This window comes from Nesoenas mayeri (genome assembly GCF_963082525.1).
Source record: "Nesoenas mayeri genome assembly, chromosome: 24".
Classification (NCBI taxonomy): domain Eukaryota; kingdom Metazoa; phylum Chordata; class Aves; order Columbiformes; family Columbidae; genus Nesoenas; species Nesoenas mayeri.
This window is the reverse complement of record NC_137546.1, coordinates 5450461-5468576: the sequence shown is the minus strand read 5'-3', so window position 1 is coordinate 5468576 and position 18116 is coordinate 5450461. Positions and strand designations below refer to the sequence as shown.

At 50.5% G+C, this 18116-nt stretch overlaps 1 protein-coding gene across 1 annotated transcript in view; it reads left to right on the top strand.

Moving 5' to 3' along the window:
- Positions 1–18116, top strand: part of IGSF21 (immunoglobin superfamily member 21) — a gene marked incomplete at its 3' end in the record, with an annotated part of 40127 nt that overhangs the window by 11061 nt on the left and 10950 nt on the right. The window contains exon 2 of the mRNA XM_080358914.1: positions 11382–11494. Within this exon, the coding sequence (XP_080215040.1) occupies positions 11382–11494 (113 nt within the window). The remainder of the gene's footprint in view (positions 1–11381; positions 11495–18116) is intronic.

The following is an 18116-nucleotide window of genomic DNA, read 5'->3' as shown; positions in this document are numbered from 1 at the left end:
CAGTTCCACGGCACAGGAATCGATGGTGCGGGCGGAGAGCGCTCCCGGCAGAGCCGGGGATGGAGGGGAGAATCGATGGCTGCCTCATTTGTCACCAATCAGAAATATGGGATAATTGGATTTCCTGCAAATAGAGAAATAAATAAGTGAATTCATCAGCTGGGTCACGGTCACCGACTTCTCTTGGGCCACCTTGGCAGAGCAAAACCCCGCCGACACCTCACCGAGATGCTTAACTCCATGGGAAACCTAATGGCAGCATCTAAACCTAAACCCTCCTCCTCATTCTTAAGTGAAATTAATTATCTTTCCCAGTTCTGCCCACCCCAAGTCTGTGTATCTCCCACTAAAGCTGGAAGAAGAGACGGTTTAGGGAGGATTGTGAGGTTTTAGGTGGGAAAAATTCAAAATTCCGCTTAATTTGCAGAGGAGCAGCATCTTTAATAACCTCTCGTTATTACTCCGGGATGGGATTTTCGCTGGATCTCAGATGGGTTTGTGAAAGGTCTTACTTGCAAGCAGGGAAACTGAGGCACACAGCAAGACTTACTCCAAGAGCATCATTCGAGCATCTCCCTGCCGCTCCCAGCTCCGCTAATTAGCCCTGACTGGGATTAAGCTCCAGCCTAGATTAACACCGTGAGCCCTGCTTTCCAATAATGAGCTGCCGGTGTCATAATCCTCACCCCGACGGGGGATGAAGCAGCAACAAAACCATCGGCGTGTCCGTCCCCGCTCACCCAAGACCCGGATCAGACTTTGCTGAGGGCTCAACACCTTTTTTCCCAGACTTCAACATCTGTATCTAATCCATCCGCTTCAGTTTAGAGCTCTGACAAACCAGGCTGGATACAAATAATTCACTTTAGTTTTTTTCCTTCTGAATTGCATCTCCAGGGTGGTTTTTTTTGCTCAGCACCAGCTGGAGACGAGACCCTTGATCCCAGGTGAGGTTTTCCATAATCCCCCGTGCTCGGGGGCAGCATCCAGATGTTGCATCTTCCTGATGCCAACACAGGGAGAGCTGCCAGAAGTGAATCTCTTCTGTGTCAGGATGCAAAGCAGAGCCTGTTGCTGGAAAAGAGGTTTTTGGGGGTGAAAAAAGCCCCAACATTTCCAAGTCTTTGCAGCACAGGATTATAATATAGTATCTCCTTCTCCTGCCGCACTTAATTCTGGATTAAACCCCCACATCTGGACGGGGTTTGCTGGAGATTTGCAGATCCCATCATGATGAAAAACAATACGAAAGGAGAGGAAATGTGAATTTTTGGCATGGGGAGGCTGCTAAGGTTGCATCCTGACACCTGGGTATTAACCCACATCTTGCCCAGGCGTTGGGGGGACAACATATTCTATTGCAATGCATTTTTAGGGGGGATGTTGCAGCATGCTGGAGGCGTCGCGTTGGTTTTGGTGGCTCCCGCTCTGCAAAAGTAGGAGTGTAGAAAAATACCCCGTCTGGTGAGCTCAGGATTTGCTGGGGAAAGACAAGACCCCACTGTGAGTCTCTCTGGAAATACATGGAATTACTAATAAATGCGCTCGGAGGAGCGTCCCACGGTGCAGCACGGGGAGAGCTGCTAAAGCGCTAACAGGGTCAGGGAATATAAAGAGTTGGGGTTTTTTAGGAGGTCTTGGGGTTAATTAACAGCTACAATGAGGCATCATTAGAAAAAGGAGAAAGCAAATCTCTGCTGGGAGTTATTAGCACGAGCGGCACGCAGGAGGGGGTTCTGGCTCTACGGTTGGGCTCGGTGGCAATTTGGGGTGGAAATCTTAAGGAAAAATCAGGGGCTTTGGGGGAAATCTGCAGGAGGACAAGAATCCGGTGAGAATTGGGTTTGCTTAAATGGGGAAAGGAAAATTTGGGGTGAGAGAGGAAGGATGAGTGCTCAGAGCTGCTCCAAGGCATGGGCGGCATCTCCCAGCCCTTGCACCTTGTTTTGCCCAGATCTGTCGCCTTTAGCTCATGAAACGGGAAGAAAATTGAGGTTCAATTGGTTTTGAGGGCTCTACCTTAAACAGCTGGCATGAGGGGGTTTTCAAACAGCACGACTGGCAAGGTAATTGGCCCCTATTTGCATATATGCAAATGAAGAGTGTCATCTCTATTTGAAAAATAGGGCATGGGAGGCCCTGGTTGACCCATGGGGGGTTTTGGCTTCGTTTTGGCACCGGCAGCGGCTTGCGCTGCCGGGGAGAGGCCGAGAGGTGCCGGCAAAGCCATTGCTCCCAATTGGTTATGTCACCGGCTTCTTGTTTTGGGGCTCTCCCAGGTTTCATTTCCCTCTTCTCTTGGGATAAGACATCATTTAGGACTCCGAAACCCGCCCAAAAAATCACCCAGGATGGCCAAATCCTTAAATAACCTGTAACTGGGGATAAAAGAACGAGACCAACAAGCAATATAATGATGACAAGCACCTTTCTCTTCCAAAAATCCAAACCCAATGACCCATCGCGGGTCACGACCACCAATTTTAGCGGCTGTAAACAGCAGCTGGGTGCTCCAGCACTCTGGTTTAATGGCAATATCAGCGGTGTGAAGATGCAGTAGTAAAATTCTCCTTCCCCCCACACCCGGCGTCGTTAGGAAACGGAGGCGTGTGTTATAAGCCATTGGCTTTACGGCGATGCTGAGCAGCATGGGGGGAGAAATTATAAATAAAGCTTTACCAAGCTGGAGTAAGTGCTGCTAAACATACTTCACGTCCGCGTGACGGCGGGAGATAAATATTAAATCTATAATTTACGTACATAACTTCCCAGCCTGTGCGGGGGGGGTCTGGTAGCAGCTAATACAATACGATATATCAAGAAGAGTTATCAAAGCGGTGAGCACAACCCTGCTGATAAGCTGCGTATGATGGTGAGACTCATCTTCTTCACATAAACTGTTTTTTGGGGGGGTTGATTGATGGGGTTTGGGGGTTGGGTCGGTGTTTCGCAAGTGGCTGTTGGTTTTGGGTGGGTCTCTGGTCTTTCTCCATGTTCATCTAGGGGTAACCTCATGCCTCGCAGGTGTTGAAGTATTACCCAAATGGAAGAGATTTCCCATTCATCCCAGTAAGGTACCCTCAAAATCCTGCTGCTCCCAGTTGTCCAGTGCCTGTTGCTTTCCTCCAAACCTCCTTTTTCTTGCATTCACCCCCAAATCATCACTTCTGCACCACCTGGAGCATCTCTCATTTTGCAGGCGATGGGTTTGGCTTCACAGGGTGGACAAGACGTGGCCTTTGGCTTCATGACTTCAGGATCTATGCCGCTAGCGTTGCATCTCTGAGTTTCTGTCTTGGAAACCACCTGATTTTTAGGTTGCAGGATCCATTGAGCATCCAAACGACACATTGAAGGTTGTTCCAGGTGTTTGTAGGAGGACACGGGTTTGTTCCAGACGTTTTGCCTCCAAACTTCCATCTTCTTGCTGGAATGACCCATTTCCCGAGGATTTGAGGCAAACGCCTTGACGGAGATGTAGTACAAGCACTAACTCGGTGCTGCGAGTCGAAGGAGCCGAGCTAGAAATGGGCTTTCTCATCTTGTGCTCCAATGAGCTGGAACAGCTCTTGCCGATGAGCTTTCACTTAGAAAAGGTGCGATGGAGACGTTAAAGCGGGTTTTGTCTCAGTCCGTGACCAAACCGCATAGCTGATACGGATGGCTCCATCCACCGTGGATTTGTTTGTCGAGAGACACGCGCCAACGGTGGCGATGGGTTTGTGAAAACGGTGGTGTTTACATCTGGTCTGTTAGCTGGTGCTTGGTGATGGATAGAGCTGGTGGTTGGGTGGCTGATAGAAGGAAACGGGAGAGGGGAACGTGGAAGTGGTGGATGGAGGAGATGGGAAAGATGGATGTTGGAAAGGGAAAGGTGAAAGTGGTGGAAGGAAGAGATGGAGAAGGGGCAGGAGATGGATGTTGGGAAGGTGGAAATGCTGGAAGGAGGAGATAAAAAAGATGGATGTTGGAGGGGGAAAGATGGAAATGGTGGATGAAGGAGGTGGAGAAGGGGCAGGAGTGCACATTGGAGAAGTGGAAGTGGTGGAAGGAGGAGATGGAAAAGATGGATGTTGGAAAGGTGGAGGTGGTGGATGGAGGAGATGGAGAAGAGGCAGGAGATGGACGTTGGAAAGCTGGAAATGATGGAAGGAAGTGATGGAGAGGAGGCAGGAGATGGATGTTGGAAAGGGAGAGGTGGAAATGGTGGAAGGAGGAGACAGAAAAGATGGATGTTGGAGAGGGAAAGGTGGAAATGGTGGAAGGAGGAGATGGAAAAGATGGATGTTGGAAAAGTGGAGATGGTGGATGAAGGAGATGGAGAAGAGCCAGGAGATGGATGTTGGAGAGATGGAAATGGTGGAAAGAGGATATAGAAGAGATGGATGTTGGAGAGGGAAAGGTGGAAATGGTGGAAGGAGGAGCTGGAGAAGAGGCAGGAGGTGGATGTTTGAGCAGCAGGAGAAGACACCGCAGCATCCCAAGGCTCCCACCACCCAAATCATCCATTGCATTTCCATGCCTGAAGTGGCCCAAACTCTCCTTTTCTGTCCGAGGTCGTTGACCATGCTGATGTGCATGAAAACCCCGCAAAGCCAGAGCATTTGTAACATGTTTTCAGGCCAGCGTGAGCCATTTAGAGCCTCGTTTCTCCACAACCTGCGGTGTTGCTGCACCACACCGGGGTTTCGCTACAGACGCTGGCGTGTAAGATTCAATCTCTCCCCTTAAGAACGTCAAAACGACTGTAGCGTTCATAATGAGGACAAAAACCATCTAAAAATTGATTTTTTTTCCTTAAGATATATTGACATAACTCTTTGGGAAGCCCTTATGTGATCGCACAGTGGTGAAGATACTCTGTGTGATGCTGAGACGGCTGCACACAAAGTGATGTTGGGTACTGAAAATTAGGCTTTATTGCTTTATACTTTTTGGCTAGGATATTTTTTCCAGGAGAAATCCAGGATTTGAGGCAAAAATCACAGTTGTGGGCGGCGTTCAAACCCCCGTCTCAACTGGGTTTTGTCACCAGCATTGGAATTGTTGGAAGTTGAGTTTAATTTTCACGTTATACACCCCAAAGCAAAGCAAAAAGCTTCGGACTGGGACACGGGCATACACTTTGAACTGATAAAGCTTAAAAAACGCATCGTTTTGTAGAGTTATGACAGGTTTTGATCATTAAACCCTAAGTGCGGCAGAACCCCTTGGGGTCAGTCTGTCCCCCAGCCCTGATGAAGTGGTTTTCTCAGTTAATCTGGATTTAAAAGGGGTCGAAAGGCCAAACCGGCCGCTCTCGATCGATGTATCGATTAAAATTATCGATTTGCATGACAAAGAGCTAACAAGACATGAGAGGCGTCCATAGGATCTGTCGGGTTTAACGTGCCTATTGCATCCTAGTTAGTCAGAGAAAAATAGACTCAAGCATATTCTCTATATACTCCCTATATATTCTATACGTTTGCCCTGCAATACCTAAGGATTTTGGGGCTGGTTTAGCCCAGCAAACCCATAAAGAATAATTAAACGTACAACCACAAAGTGTTTCCTCCCACTTATGCAAATGGCTGTGAGGTAAGAGGCATCTAATTAAACGTTTGTACTTTAATACGCCGCGGTGTGAAGGAAGATGAATTTTAATTACAGGCTCTTTAATTGTTTGGTCGGCCCGTTAATATCCTATTTACACAGCGTTAATACAATTTGCTCTCTGCCAGCAGGGCTCTTCCTCGCAGCAGGACGTGTTTTTGCACTTTTATTCCACGAACCAGCTCGAGTTTTGCAAAATCCGGCCCAAATTTTGAGCGGGTTGGGGATGCTCAGTGTGGCAGGATGCAAACCCCCCTCTCTTCCCTTCGCTCCTTCATCATGGAAGGAGGAGACACATCTCCCTCTCTCTCTGTTGCTTGAGGCCGACAGCTTCTTTCCTTTGGCCCCAGAGCCCCTGGCCAGGGCCGTTAGGAGAAGGGAGCGCCGAGGAGCCAGTGTGGGGGATGTTTGGAGGCTTCAGGGGCACCCAAAGCCAGTGTGGGGGTAGAGAAGCTTCTGGAATGCCCACAGTCAGGTCTGATCAGCCTATAAAGACGGGACTCTCGTCGAGACTCTGCTCCTTGTGCGGATCTCTTGGAGCAGGAGCAAAATGCTGCCACCGAGAGCCCCCCTGGGATGGAGACCCCGCTTGCCTCACCGCCACGGGTGTGAGTAAAATTAACCCTCAGAGGATTGCGAGTGTATCTACTTTCAGTGCACATTTGCACGTGTATTTATACTTTCCGTGCACTAATGCACGTGTACTTTCCGTGCTCAATACGAGCACGCGTATAAATTAATCCTTGCATAATCGCAAGTGTATTTTCCTCCCGTGCTTCCACATGAGCACGTGTAACTTTCCATGCACATTCGCACGTGTATTAACCCTTGCAGGATTGCGAGTGTACACTTTCCGTACTCAATACGAGTACATGTATCCCTTTACAATAACCCCACACCGTATCAGGCAGGTGTGGACTCTTCCCGGACTCAGGGCCGGCGCCGGCATTGTTTTGGTGAAGCCACATGCATGCACTCTGTGGACCTCCTGAATTATTAGTTGCTGCCCCTTAATAGTTTTCCTCAACTGATATCCGAACCTGTATTCGAGTCACTTTTGGAGCGCTAAAACCCTGCTTCTCACCCGTTTAATCAAAGTTGCTTTGGACCCTGTTGTCCCTTAAACCAAGCTCGAGTGCCTCCGTGACACTCAGCCCCCCTAACACTTGGCTTTTGGTTTTGTCGAAGGAAAAGCTGAAAATTGGAGTAAAACTCGAGCAGTTTGTGCTTTTAGAAATACAAACGGGCTTGCTCCGATATTATTTTTCCCTTTGCAAAAGGAGGCGCGATGCTCTTCACAGGGCACATCCCATTCCGCTCGTTGATGTTAAATATGTGTTAAAATACTTATTGCTCCACTTCAAAAAAAAAGAAAAAAAAATAGAATATATATTATAATATATATATATATGTATCTCAATGCAGCAGCTTTCCAGGAGGAAAAGCTCAAGACCGAGCAAAATTTGGCCGCTCATTGGGACAGATGCGAATCCTTCACCCGTTCATGCCCCTTGTAGCCCTCCTGGCTTAGCAAGAAAAAGCAGCAAGACATTATCACTGTAAATCATGGCAGAATATCATAAATAAGGCATAGCCGGAGCTGTGAGGGCGGGGGGAGGGATCTGCTGCGCTCACAGGAACGAGAGCAACTGTCGACGTTTAATTTTTAATGAACAAGATGTTGCAAAGTGCTGCAAGTCAAAGCGCGTTTGCTTAATGCTCCTCAGCCCCCACACGGGAGGTGACGTCCCCGAGGCCTCGCACATGGCCACAAACCCGCAGATACCAGTGTTTTCCCCTCATGCCGACCATCATCTTCCTCTGCTTGAGAACGGGCAGCGAAATCACCCCTTTGCTTTTACTTTTTTGGGGTGATTAGCGATCTTTTAGCATCGCAACCGGCTCTTCTGCAAGGAGCAAAGTGCCCCCTGGATGACTTAAACCTTGGAAAATGATGAAAATCAGCCCTGTGCTCATGAGTGGGGGTTCTTGGTTCCTTTTTTCCCCTTCCCTCTTTGTATTTGCACCCCGAAATACCATCCTGGGGATGCGCCGGAAAGCGGCGGAGGATTCGGTGTGAATTATGTATGAGCCCCGCTAATCACGGGCTGATTAAAATGATGATGTGTTAATATTATCTCTCCCCGTTGCTTCCAGCTGAGGGGGACGTGTTTGCACCTGAAGGATGGGGGGACACAGTGGGGACAGACGCGTCCCTCCTCCAGCTCCATCCCACAGCATCTTCCCCCTCGCACCCCTGGAAGCATCGTCATTGCTCCAAATGCCCCCAAACGCAAAGATGGGGACAGGTTGAACCTTGGGGACACATCCCAAAGGGTTAAAGCCCATCGCTAGTTCAAGGTTAATTTTTGGAAGGGCTGGGATATGAGACGTCCATGGGGCTGCTCTCCCATGCCAAAAATCCCCCATGGGACGCTCAAAACGGGGCAAAAATGGGTCTTTTTCTGGTGAAACCTGCTGCCCCCCTCGCAGCTATTTGGTAATTGAAAGTGCCGAGCATGTTACAATGTGCTCCTTTTATTAATGTGTCACTCCTGATTTAAAAGGACATTTCATTTATCTCTCCCTTCCCCCTCTCTCTCCTTTTTTTTCCCCTTTAAACTGGATGTTGCAAGAATTCCCACTGCTCGCTAGCAAAAATACTCTTTTCTCCCCAGGGATGCGATCTAATCAGAAGGCTGAATTTCCATAGGTCAGAATTTAATCAGAGGGTGGCCCGGCACAGCTTTCGCTATCAAATGTGTCTTATTCAAAAAGAGCAAAGGGGAAGGAGAGGAGCTTCGGGGTTCGGAGCTGCCTTTGGGATGCTGATAATACAGAGGATGATGGAGACGTTGGGTCGGGCTCCTCCTACTAAGGAGTAAATCTGGTGCTCAGCCCTCTTTAAAGTCCTTAAAATTCAGCAATACCTGGCACAGCTGTTAAATCCAGGAGCGAACGGGGGGTTTTGAGGAGCGGTGACACGTTGCCATCCTCCAGCATCGGAAAGCACAGGGAAGGGGGCACAAGGGATGAGATTCGCACGTCAAGCAGCAAACCAGCAGCTTCTGGACGGCTCCATCTGGATTCTTGTGTTCTTTTTTGATGGCAGGCTTGATTTTCCCTGCTTTTCCCCCTCCCTTACACACATCTGTAGCATTTTGGGGGCTGGCTCCTCCGGGGATTGTGCATCTGTTTCTCTCCCTTTGCACTCGAGCTCTTTCCCTCCTTCTTTTCCTCATCTTTTGGGGTGATTTTGCTCTGAATTTGGGGTTTCACCGTCCAGGCATCAGCATCACCCCTCTGCATCACCCCTGGCAGCCCTGGCACCAGCGCAACAAGCCCCAAAGCCCCAGAGCTTTGGCTTTGTCAGGCAGGACCTGCACAGGAGAAATGCCAGATCACCCACTATTTTTAAGGACCCCATATCCAGATCCCAGCACAGCCCAGTCCAAATTACTGGGTAAAGAGGTGCAAACTGGTGGGCTGCAGCCCCATTGAGCCATCTCAAAGTGATTTGTGCAGCCCATGGAGGGTGTAAAGCAAAAATAAACCCCCTCATTAGGCTTTTTCGAGGTTTGGAAGAAGCAGGTTGGGGGTGTTTGCGGTTGGATTTGCTGCGGTAAATGCTTGTGCCGATGCGATGGCTGCACGTGAGCGGAGGTGGGTGAACGGAAACACCCCGAGCTTGGCTGGTTTTCGACTTTAAAAAGCCACCAACTATCAGAAAACAGTCTAAGCCACCACAAAACACCTGGGACAGGGATGCTCCGGCTTCCCATTGCTGTGCACAGGAAAACCATCTAAGATGCTACGGTTACGAGCCGGGAACTCCTGTACCGCAATAATACACAGGCACGAGGGAAAACGCAACCTTAGCTCTGTCTTTGTCACCCGCCCGCTTTATTTAATCACCCCGTTGATCTACGCCGGGGGCAGGAGGGAGATATAATCTCACCCCGCGGCTCCAACGGAGAGTTTTTCCGCACATGTGGAGGTTCCGTCCCCAATTTCCTTTGGGCAGACGAGCAAAACGTCCGCTTGTCCCCCTCCCTTTGCTTTTTGTGCCCGTTGCCCGTCTCAATTTTGGAAATGCAGGGGGAATCGGGGCTGCGGAACCTCATCTGACCTTCCTCGCGTCCCTCCTCCTCCTCCTCTCCCATCGCTGCATCTGCAAAGCCCCGAATTCGAGGGGAAGCGTGTGCTGCGTTGGCAGCCGTGAGGAATTAATCCTCGCTTTAGCCTGCTAAAATAAACCCTGTCCAGGCGAGGAGAGGCTGGAAAGAAGCCGTCCCTAAATAAATGCGGCTGCTGACGAGCTGGGGTGGCAAAGATGTAAAACTAAACCTCATTTTTAGGCCTTAAAACAGCCCTTAATTTCCACCCCACATCCCCGCTTAGTGCTGCTGTCCCCGTGTGCAACGCTGCAAAACACCCTCCAGCACTCCCCACCACCGAGAAAAAGTCACTGTTTTCTATATCTCCTTGCAACCCACCCATTGCAGCAGCAAATTTGCTTTCACAACCCCCCAAAAATCCAGTATAAAGAGGGTTTCTGGCGCCTGACAGCCCCATGCTCAGTATTCCAGGCCACGCTGCTTTGCTGTTGCAGCAGGTACGTGTTGCAGCCTCCTCTCCCGCGGGTCGCGCTTGAGATTTATTGCGAAAACACCGGCAACTTGTTTTACAAGTGTTGCGAGCCTCCAATTGCTGGCTGCGGGACGTATAAAAGCACCTTTCCTCCTTTCAGGGCATTTTCTGCAAAGGAGTTTTCATTTCTTCAGCCTCATTTCTAAACCCGCTCCCATTTTCCAGGCGCTCCGGAGTTCTTTAGTGTTGCTTTTCCACCTGGCGCAAGCAATAATTTACAAAAGAATGGATATTTGCAGCGGGTTAAGGGTTGTTTTGGGGCGCCCTGGTTGGAAACGGTGTCAAACGGGTACTGTCAGGGAAAGGATGCTAAAGAAAGGCTCATATCTAGTGGGCTGTCAATCCAGGATCTTCCAGCAGCCAGAGGAAATAGAGGAAAATAGAATAGAAATGCAATTGCCTGCCCTCCTGACCCTGCCTGCTCCGTGCTCCTGGAATATTTTGCAGCAAATCGAGGGGAAACAGGGAGAAAATGGGCAGATGGAGCCGCCCGTGTTCTGATTTTTCCCTCTGCTATGAGGACAGATCCTGCATCCAGCTACAGGGGAGATGGGAAGAAGCTGGGCTGTAAAACCTCAGCTGAGGCTTTGCAAATCCTCTGTTCAACCGATTTGACCTGTTCACGTGGGAAATGAGTCATTTAGGGGTTTTAAAGCATTTTCTTTCCTTCCGAGGAGGAATTTGGTCTGCGATGGGGACAGAATTGATGTGGGGCGGATGATGGTGGAGACCAAGTCAAAGCCAAGATCTTCAGAGGGAGGTTGGGCTTGAGTTTGCAGGGTCAGGGCTTTGCATGTGGATCAAGGCGAACCTCAAAAGCTGGGCGCCCAGGGTTTATCCAGGCAAACGTGGGCAGTTTTGCAAAGCAGCAAAACGCTGGGTCCTTTTTGGTGCCAGAAGCTGGTAAATAAGGCCAGGAAGGATTTGCCCTAGTTTGTGGGGTCTTTTTGTGCTTTGGCAGCAGCTGAAACTCATCACTGCGAGGGGACACGATGCGTTATCCCCATATGGGATGCAGACAGTGTTTGCAGAGCCATTAAAACCATCAAACGGTTTAAAGAACAACATTTTAACCCCTTGCCCCATCCTTCCCGGCAGCTCACATCTCTTTGTCTGCTCTTTTTCACCTCTTCCAGCCTACCTGACCGTCAGCATCGAGCCGCTGCCGCCCGTGGTGGTGGGAGATGCTGTCACCTTGAAATGCAACTTCAAGACGGATGGGAAGATGCGGGAGATCGTCTGGTACCGGGTAAGCGATGCCGGTGACTTTTCTCAAGCCCTTGGGGACGGGGACACGGAGCCACCCGGCTGCTTTGCTCCTGTGCAACAGAAGGTCAAGGCTGGATGGAGGAGAGAAAAGCAAACGATGCTCTCACTGATGGGAATATTGATTTGGCGTAGCAGGGCGGCCTTTGAAAATCTGGGTGGGGGAAGAGATGTAAAACGGCTTTGAAATCATCCCAAGAGCTGTGTGAAGCTCTTTCCAGCCTTTTTATGATGTTTTTCAGGTGGGTTTGAGGCTCGGTTCGGTGCTGGGGGCTTTGCCAATGGGGGTTTGGGAGCGAGGGGCTCAGGTTGGCACTGCTGCACAAACAAGATTTGCATGTTGGGTGTGAAATGGTGTGAAAAAGAGGGTGGTTTTCATGCTGGGGGGGGAAATGATGGAAATGTGAGGGTATGTGGGGAGTAGTACTGGGCTCTTCAAGCCTCCCCAGGAAATTCTTTCTCCTTCCCATCTCTGTCCCCAAAATACTCAAGGATGTGGGATGTGAGACTTAGAACCTCTGGTTTGATTCGGGGAGGGGGGATTTGGAGGCTGTAACTCTCCCCTGCACCAGCATCACTCCCAGCCGCACTGAGCCTGGATCCAGCCTCACATATCGCAGTCTCCAGCAGCATTTTTGGCTTTCTCCAGGGAATTTCAAGATAAGCTGCCAAACACGAATAAAACCCCCGCAGGGGTTTGATCAGAGAAAACTCAGACGTTTTCCAGGATGGGGAAAACTCAGCTCTTTATACATTTGCTCGCGGAGGAGGACAAGAAAGAGCTAATTGGGTTGGTGGCCTCGACTGGAGGGGCCACCCTCCTCCATAGGATATTTTTCCTGGGTTTACCATCTTGTTTCTGCTCCCTGAACAAGGAGCGGCTCTGCCTTAAAGCTCTTTTTCGCATCCAAGCAGGTTTATAAATAGGAAAATGTGCTCGCTGTACTGATATATATTCAGTTGCCGGAGCCAGGTGTGTGCACAGGCGTATTTCTGTCAAGTCCTAGTTGGTTTTTTGCTATAAATATGTGTATTTAAGTGTGAAGAGGATACAGAGAAATACCCAAATATAAACCAAAAGCCAGCCCAAACCCTACATTTCAGCTTGCAATGGCCTTCGTCTCCCCCTTATTTTGGGGAGGAGGCTTTTTGCACGGCGCTGCCGTCTCCATCGAGTTTTTCCTTCCCTTTTCCACTCAATAATATTGGATTAACCCACTTTCTCGCGAGCGGGAGCTGGATTTGCATAATCCCCCTGCACGGAGGGGCGCTGGAGCCCTCGCTCAGGGGACGATGCGCCGGGGCGGCCGAGCAAATCACCCTCTGAGAACCCACAGAGAGGGTGGGAGGGGAAGAAAATCACCCAGCTTTTATTTTTATCACCGCAAATCCCCCTTTCTTCCATATTTTTTACCCGCTTTCCCTTTTTCTTCTTTCACAGGGACATCCCGCATTCAGAAAGTTGGGTTTTTTATAGAGCATCTCAGGATTTCCCAGATTCTCTCCCCATTTTAGGGATTTTTCCCCCTTTTCCCCCCCATCTTGTCTCACTCACAGACTTTGAACCCCCATTCTCAGCTCCTCCATGCAGGGGGAGCTGGAGTGATGTTGGGAGTACAGAGTTATATTTATACCGTTTGTGAATCATCCTGACAGCATCTTTGTGTGCGGCACCTGGTTGGGCTGGAGACTCGTGGGTCTCCCGCTTCCCGTGGTTTATTTTCCCAAGAGCAGAGGGAGCTCGTTGAGTCGAAGGATGTTGATGGGTTGCAGGGAGTGGGAAAGGCAAAAGAAGGGGAGTGTGCAGCAGCAAATTCAGCAGCAGTTTGGTGTTGGGCATGGGGTGGGTGTATAACCCATGAGTGAGTATATAACCCATGGGGTGAGGGCATAACCCATCAGGGTGGGTGTATAACCCATAGGGTTGAGTGTATAACCCACGGGGTGAGGGCATAACCCATCAGGGTGGGTGTATAACCCATGGGTGAGTATATAACCCACGGGGTGAGGGCATAACCAATCAGGGTGGTTGTATAACCCATGGGTGAGTGTATAACCCATCAAGGTAACGGTTTAACCCATAGAATTGGTGTATAACTCATGGGTGGGTGCATAACCCACAGGGTGAGGGCATAACCCATTAGGGTGGGTGCATAACCCATAGAATTGGTGTATAACCCATGGGTGGGTGCATAACCCACAGGGTGAGTACAAAACCCTTCAAGTGGGTGCATAACCCATGGGGTAGCTGCATAACCCATAGGGTTGGTGCACAACCCATAGGGTTGGTGCACAACCCATCAGGGTGGGTGCATAACCCATGGGGTGGCAATATAATCCATATGATCCATAACCCTTCAAGTGGGTGCATAACCCATAGGGTGCATGCACAACCCATGGGGTGGTTGCATAATCCATAGGATGGGTCCATAACCCTTCAGGTGGGTGCAAAACCCTTCAAGTGAGTGCATAACCCATAGAATTGGTGCACAACCCATCAGGGTGGCTGCATGTTCCATATGATGGGTGCATAACCCTTCAGGTGGGTGAAAAGCCCTTCACGTGGCTGCATAACCCATCAAGGTGGGTGCACAACCCGTAGGATTGGTGCACAACCCCTGGGGTGGGTGTATAACCCACAGAGTGGGTGCAAAACCCATAGGATGGGTGCATAACCCATGGGGTGGGTGCACAATCCCTGGAGTGCTGCAGACCGAGGCTGAAGGCTGTGAGGAGTAAAGGGGCTTAGACGTGCAGCAGGTAAAAACCCCCAAAAAGCACTGTGCTGCAACCCAGCACCCCCAAAAGCCCCGCTCCAGCAACTCCCCTGGGAGCCCCATGGCCAAGGGACATGGAGAAGGGGATGGCAGCAAGGGACAATGTTTTCCTTGGGTCACAAATCCCCTCAGCTCGAGCAGTTACAATGCAGAAGGCTCAAGGAAGCCTGGGCTGAGCAAAGGCGCTTTTTCACGGCATAAACAAGAACACGCAGCGTCTGCAGAGGCGTTAATTAACATCCAACCACCCCCTTCCACGGTACATTTGTCTCCAGAAGGTGCGATTTGCCTGAGAACATGTACAAACACGGGTCCGAACCCCTGACGTGTTAGGTGAGCGCCCAAAAAACCCCTTGCGGGTGACGAGGGTGGTGACATCCTTGCAAACGAGCGTGTAATGAGTCCGGGAAGATGCGGAGCTGTCAAGCCGTTCGCTGGCTGCTGTCGCAGGCGTCTCAGGGGTCGCGCTCCAGACCTGATTAGTGCGGTCAGTGTGAGGGCTGGGGAGGGAGAAAATTGCTTTTTTTGCAGCAGTGCAGAGCTCAAAAAATTAATATAGAAGTGGGAAAGGGACGGGGAATCCTCGGAGTGCCTGCAGTGGCTGTGCAGACAGCTGGCAGCGGCGGGGGCCGCGGGCAGCCAGCAGCAGCCACGCTGTACACACAGCCCGGGGCACGGATGAGATGATGGTAATTGCAAGAAAAAGTGGTTTGCAGGTTTTTTGGTGGCAGGCGAGGGCCCGGCGTGATTTCCCAGCGGGGACGCGTGGCTCGGCCTGGGGGTGTAGGGGGGAACCCGCGGGGAGCCGCTCTGCCGTGGTTGATCAGAGTTTGGTGCTCGGTGTAATTAGCAAGAAGGAAAAGAATGTGGAGCGGGGGGTGGTGATGCTGTTTGCAGTGCCTGCACGTGGGTGTTGCTCTTTGTAGCACCCATAGTATGTGCGCATTGCTCTCTGTAGCACCCACGGTGTATGGACGTGGTTCTCTGTAGCACCTGTGGAGCATGGACATTGCTCTCCACAGCATCTGTAGTATGTGAACATCCCTTTCTGTAGCACCCATAGTATATGGACCTCACTCTTTGTAGCACCCATAGTAAGTGGACATTGCTCTCTGTAGCACCTATGATGCATAGTCATTGCTCTCCATAGCACCCATGACATATGGACCTTGCTTTCTGGTAGCCCCATGGCGCATGGACATTGTTCTCTGTAGCACCCATGGTGTATGGGCATTACTCTCTATAGCACCCATGATGAATGGACATTGCTCTCCGTAGCACCCATAGTAAGTGGGCATTGCTCTCTGTAGCACCTATGGTGCATGGACATTGCTCTGTATAGCACCCATAGTATGTGGACATTGCTCTCTGTAGCACCTGTAGTAAGTGGACATTGTTCTGTGTAGCACCCATGGTGCACGGACATGGCTTTGTGTAGCACCCATAGTGTGTGGACATTGCTCTGTGCAGTACCCATCGTACACAGGCATTACTCTGTGTAGCACCCATGCTGTATGGATGTTGCTCTCTGTAGCACCCATAGTATGTGAACATTGCTCTCCATAGCACCCATAGTGCATGGACATTACTCTCCGTAGCACCCGTAGGATGTGGACCTTGCTCTATGTAGCACTCATAGGATGTGGACATTGCTCTCTGTAGCACCCGCACACAAGCACTTCTCTCCACACTGTGGCCTTTGCAGGTGAGGGGACGCACCCCACGTCCCTATGTCCCCCCCTTTCCCCAGCTCTCGTTTTTAAGCCCCTGGCTCGGCGCAGGGGTTTACAAAGCATTTTGCTCTGTTAAGGGCTCATCCCTGCCTGGGAAACACCCCCGGAGGCTCCAAACCCCACGGCAAGCGGTGGCCGACACTTCACAGAAGTTGGCGGTGCCACTCGGAGCCACCTGATGGATGGTGACAAATGGCTGTCCCCACGGGGGCTCCCTCTGCCACTGCCCATTAGGAGAAACGAGACATTCCAGCCTCGGCAGCGGCTCCGAGCGGGAAATGTTGCTGGTGACAGTGATAAAGTCACCACTGGCAACAACAGCAGCTCCAGGGAGGGGGAAAACAGGGTGAAGGGACCAAGCGAAGGGCACCCGATATTCCAGGGATGTCACAAACGTTTCCTCCACCCTATGATGCTGCTGGGAAAGCCAGAGCCCCAAATTTTGGGATGCAGGGCTGGATGCAGCACTGGGATGCTGCTTTTTAGCCTCTCGCTCTTCAAAACCATCTCCCAGACATTTGCATCCCCCTCCAAACTTTCAAGCCAACCCAGTTCATGGCCTCTGATTTATAAACCTGCTGCTCTTTAAGGAAAAAATCTGGAGTTCTACACCTGCGGAGAAATTCACCAAAATCGGAGCAAAGCGGCTGATGGAGAGATTTGGGGCTGGAAACCGCGAGAGGTCTGACCGGTGCCATTCATTACCCACCGGCTCGGTCAGCCCCGCGCCTCGGAGATGATAATTTAAATGTCAGCGTGGGGAACTCTTTTAATTCCTCATACTTAGGCAAGGAGAGAAGGTCACGAGCAGCAGCGCAGTTTATTGAGCTCTCTATTACCGCTGGGCCAGGGCATCGCTCCGGCAGCGGGGAGCGCGGGCTGCGCTTCCCAAAATTGCACCATCCTTTTGCACAATTGATTTTGAGCGATGCTGAGAGGGCGGTGCCAGCGTTGGCGCTGCCCTTTGGGGGATGGAAAAGGGTTGCAGTGCTCAAATCATGCAAGTTTGGGCAACTAAATCAACTCATGTGTGGTTTTTGGAAGGTAGATGTGATGGCGGCGGTTTGGGTGGCTCTGAGCAAGGTGGGGCAGCGCAGGGTGGGAGGAGGAACATCAGCCAGCTGGGTTAAATGCAGATGCTTGAACAAGCAGGGGAAGGAGGCAGAAATAAAGCTAAGAAAGGGTTTTTCCAGCGTGATGCGTTTCTCCCTGCAGCTGCGACACGGGATGCTACAAACCCCTCAAGCATCAGTCACCCCTTGCGGGTATTTTTCCCTTTTTCCATAGCATTTACTTGGAGGAAAATTATCAATTCGGCCCCAAGACGAGGAGGGTTGAAGGAATCCAGACCTGTTCCCCAGGGTGCTACAGAGACCGCCTGTAATTTTAGGGTTGTAACACCCTCAAAATCTCTGGTTTGTCCTCCAAAATCCACCCCCAACATCCCTTTGGTCCCCCATCCGCAGCCTTATCTACCCCCCGAGCATCCCGGCAAGAGGCTCTGCCAATATTAACAGCACCGGCGTATTTTGGGGACAGCAAAGTGCCGGGTCACTGGTGAGGTGACAGCAACCGGGGAGGGGCACGCGGGAAGGGGGCAGGAGGTTAATGTGTCCCCGCACTGTAGCAATCGCTGCGGTTTTGGCAAGAATAAGGTTTTTATTGGAGTTGATAAATAATTCAGCTGCCTGAGCTCAGCTTTGGTGCCTTCAATGTGCTTTTCCCTCTCCCCACACGCCTTTTTCTCCCGCTCCTCAGTGTGGCCATAAAATCTGGGGCAATTTGGGTGCTGCGGAATGATCATCCTTTTGGCCTCTTCCCCAGCTTGGCGGCTCCTACGCTCACACCAACTTTATATGTAGCTCCTTTCCAAATAAAAAATGACCCCAGGGTCATTTTCAGGATGAAAATAGGTCTTAATTCCTAGAGAAAGACTATTTTTTTAATGTGCTTTTATATAAATCCCCAAGAATACGATCAGGCTGCAGCATCTTCCCTTTGTGTGCATCCTCAGGGGGGATGCGATGGGTACCGGGGGGGGAGTGTTGGTGTGAGAGATGCTTTGAGCTGCATTTGTTTTCCTTTTTCCATACTC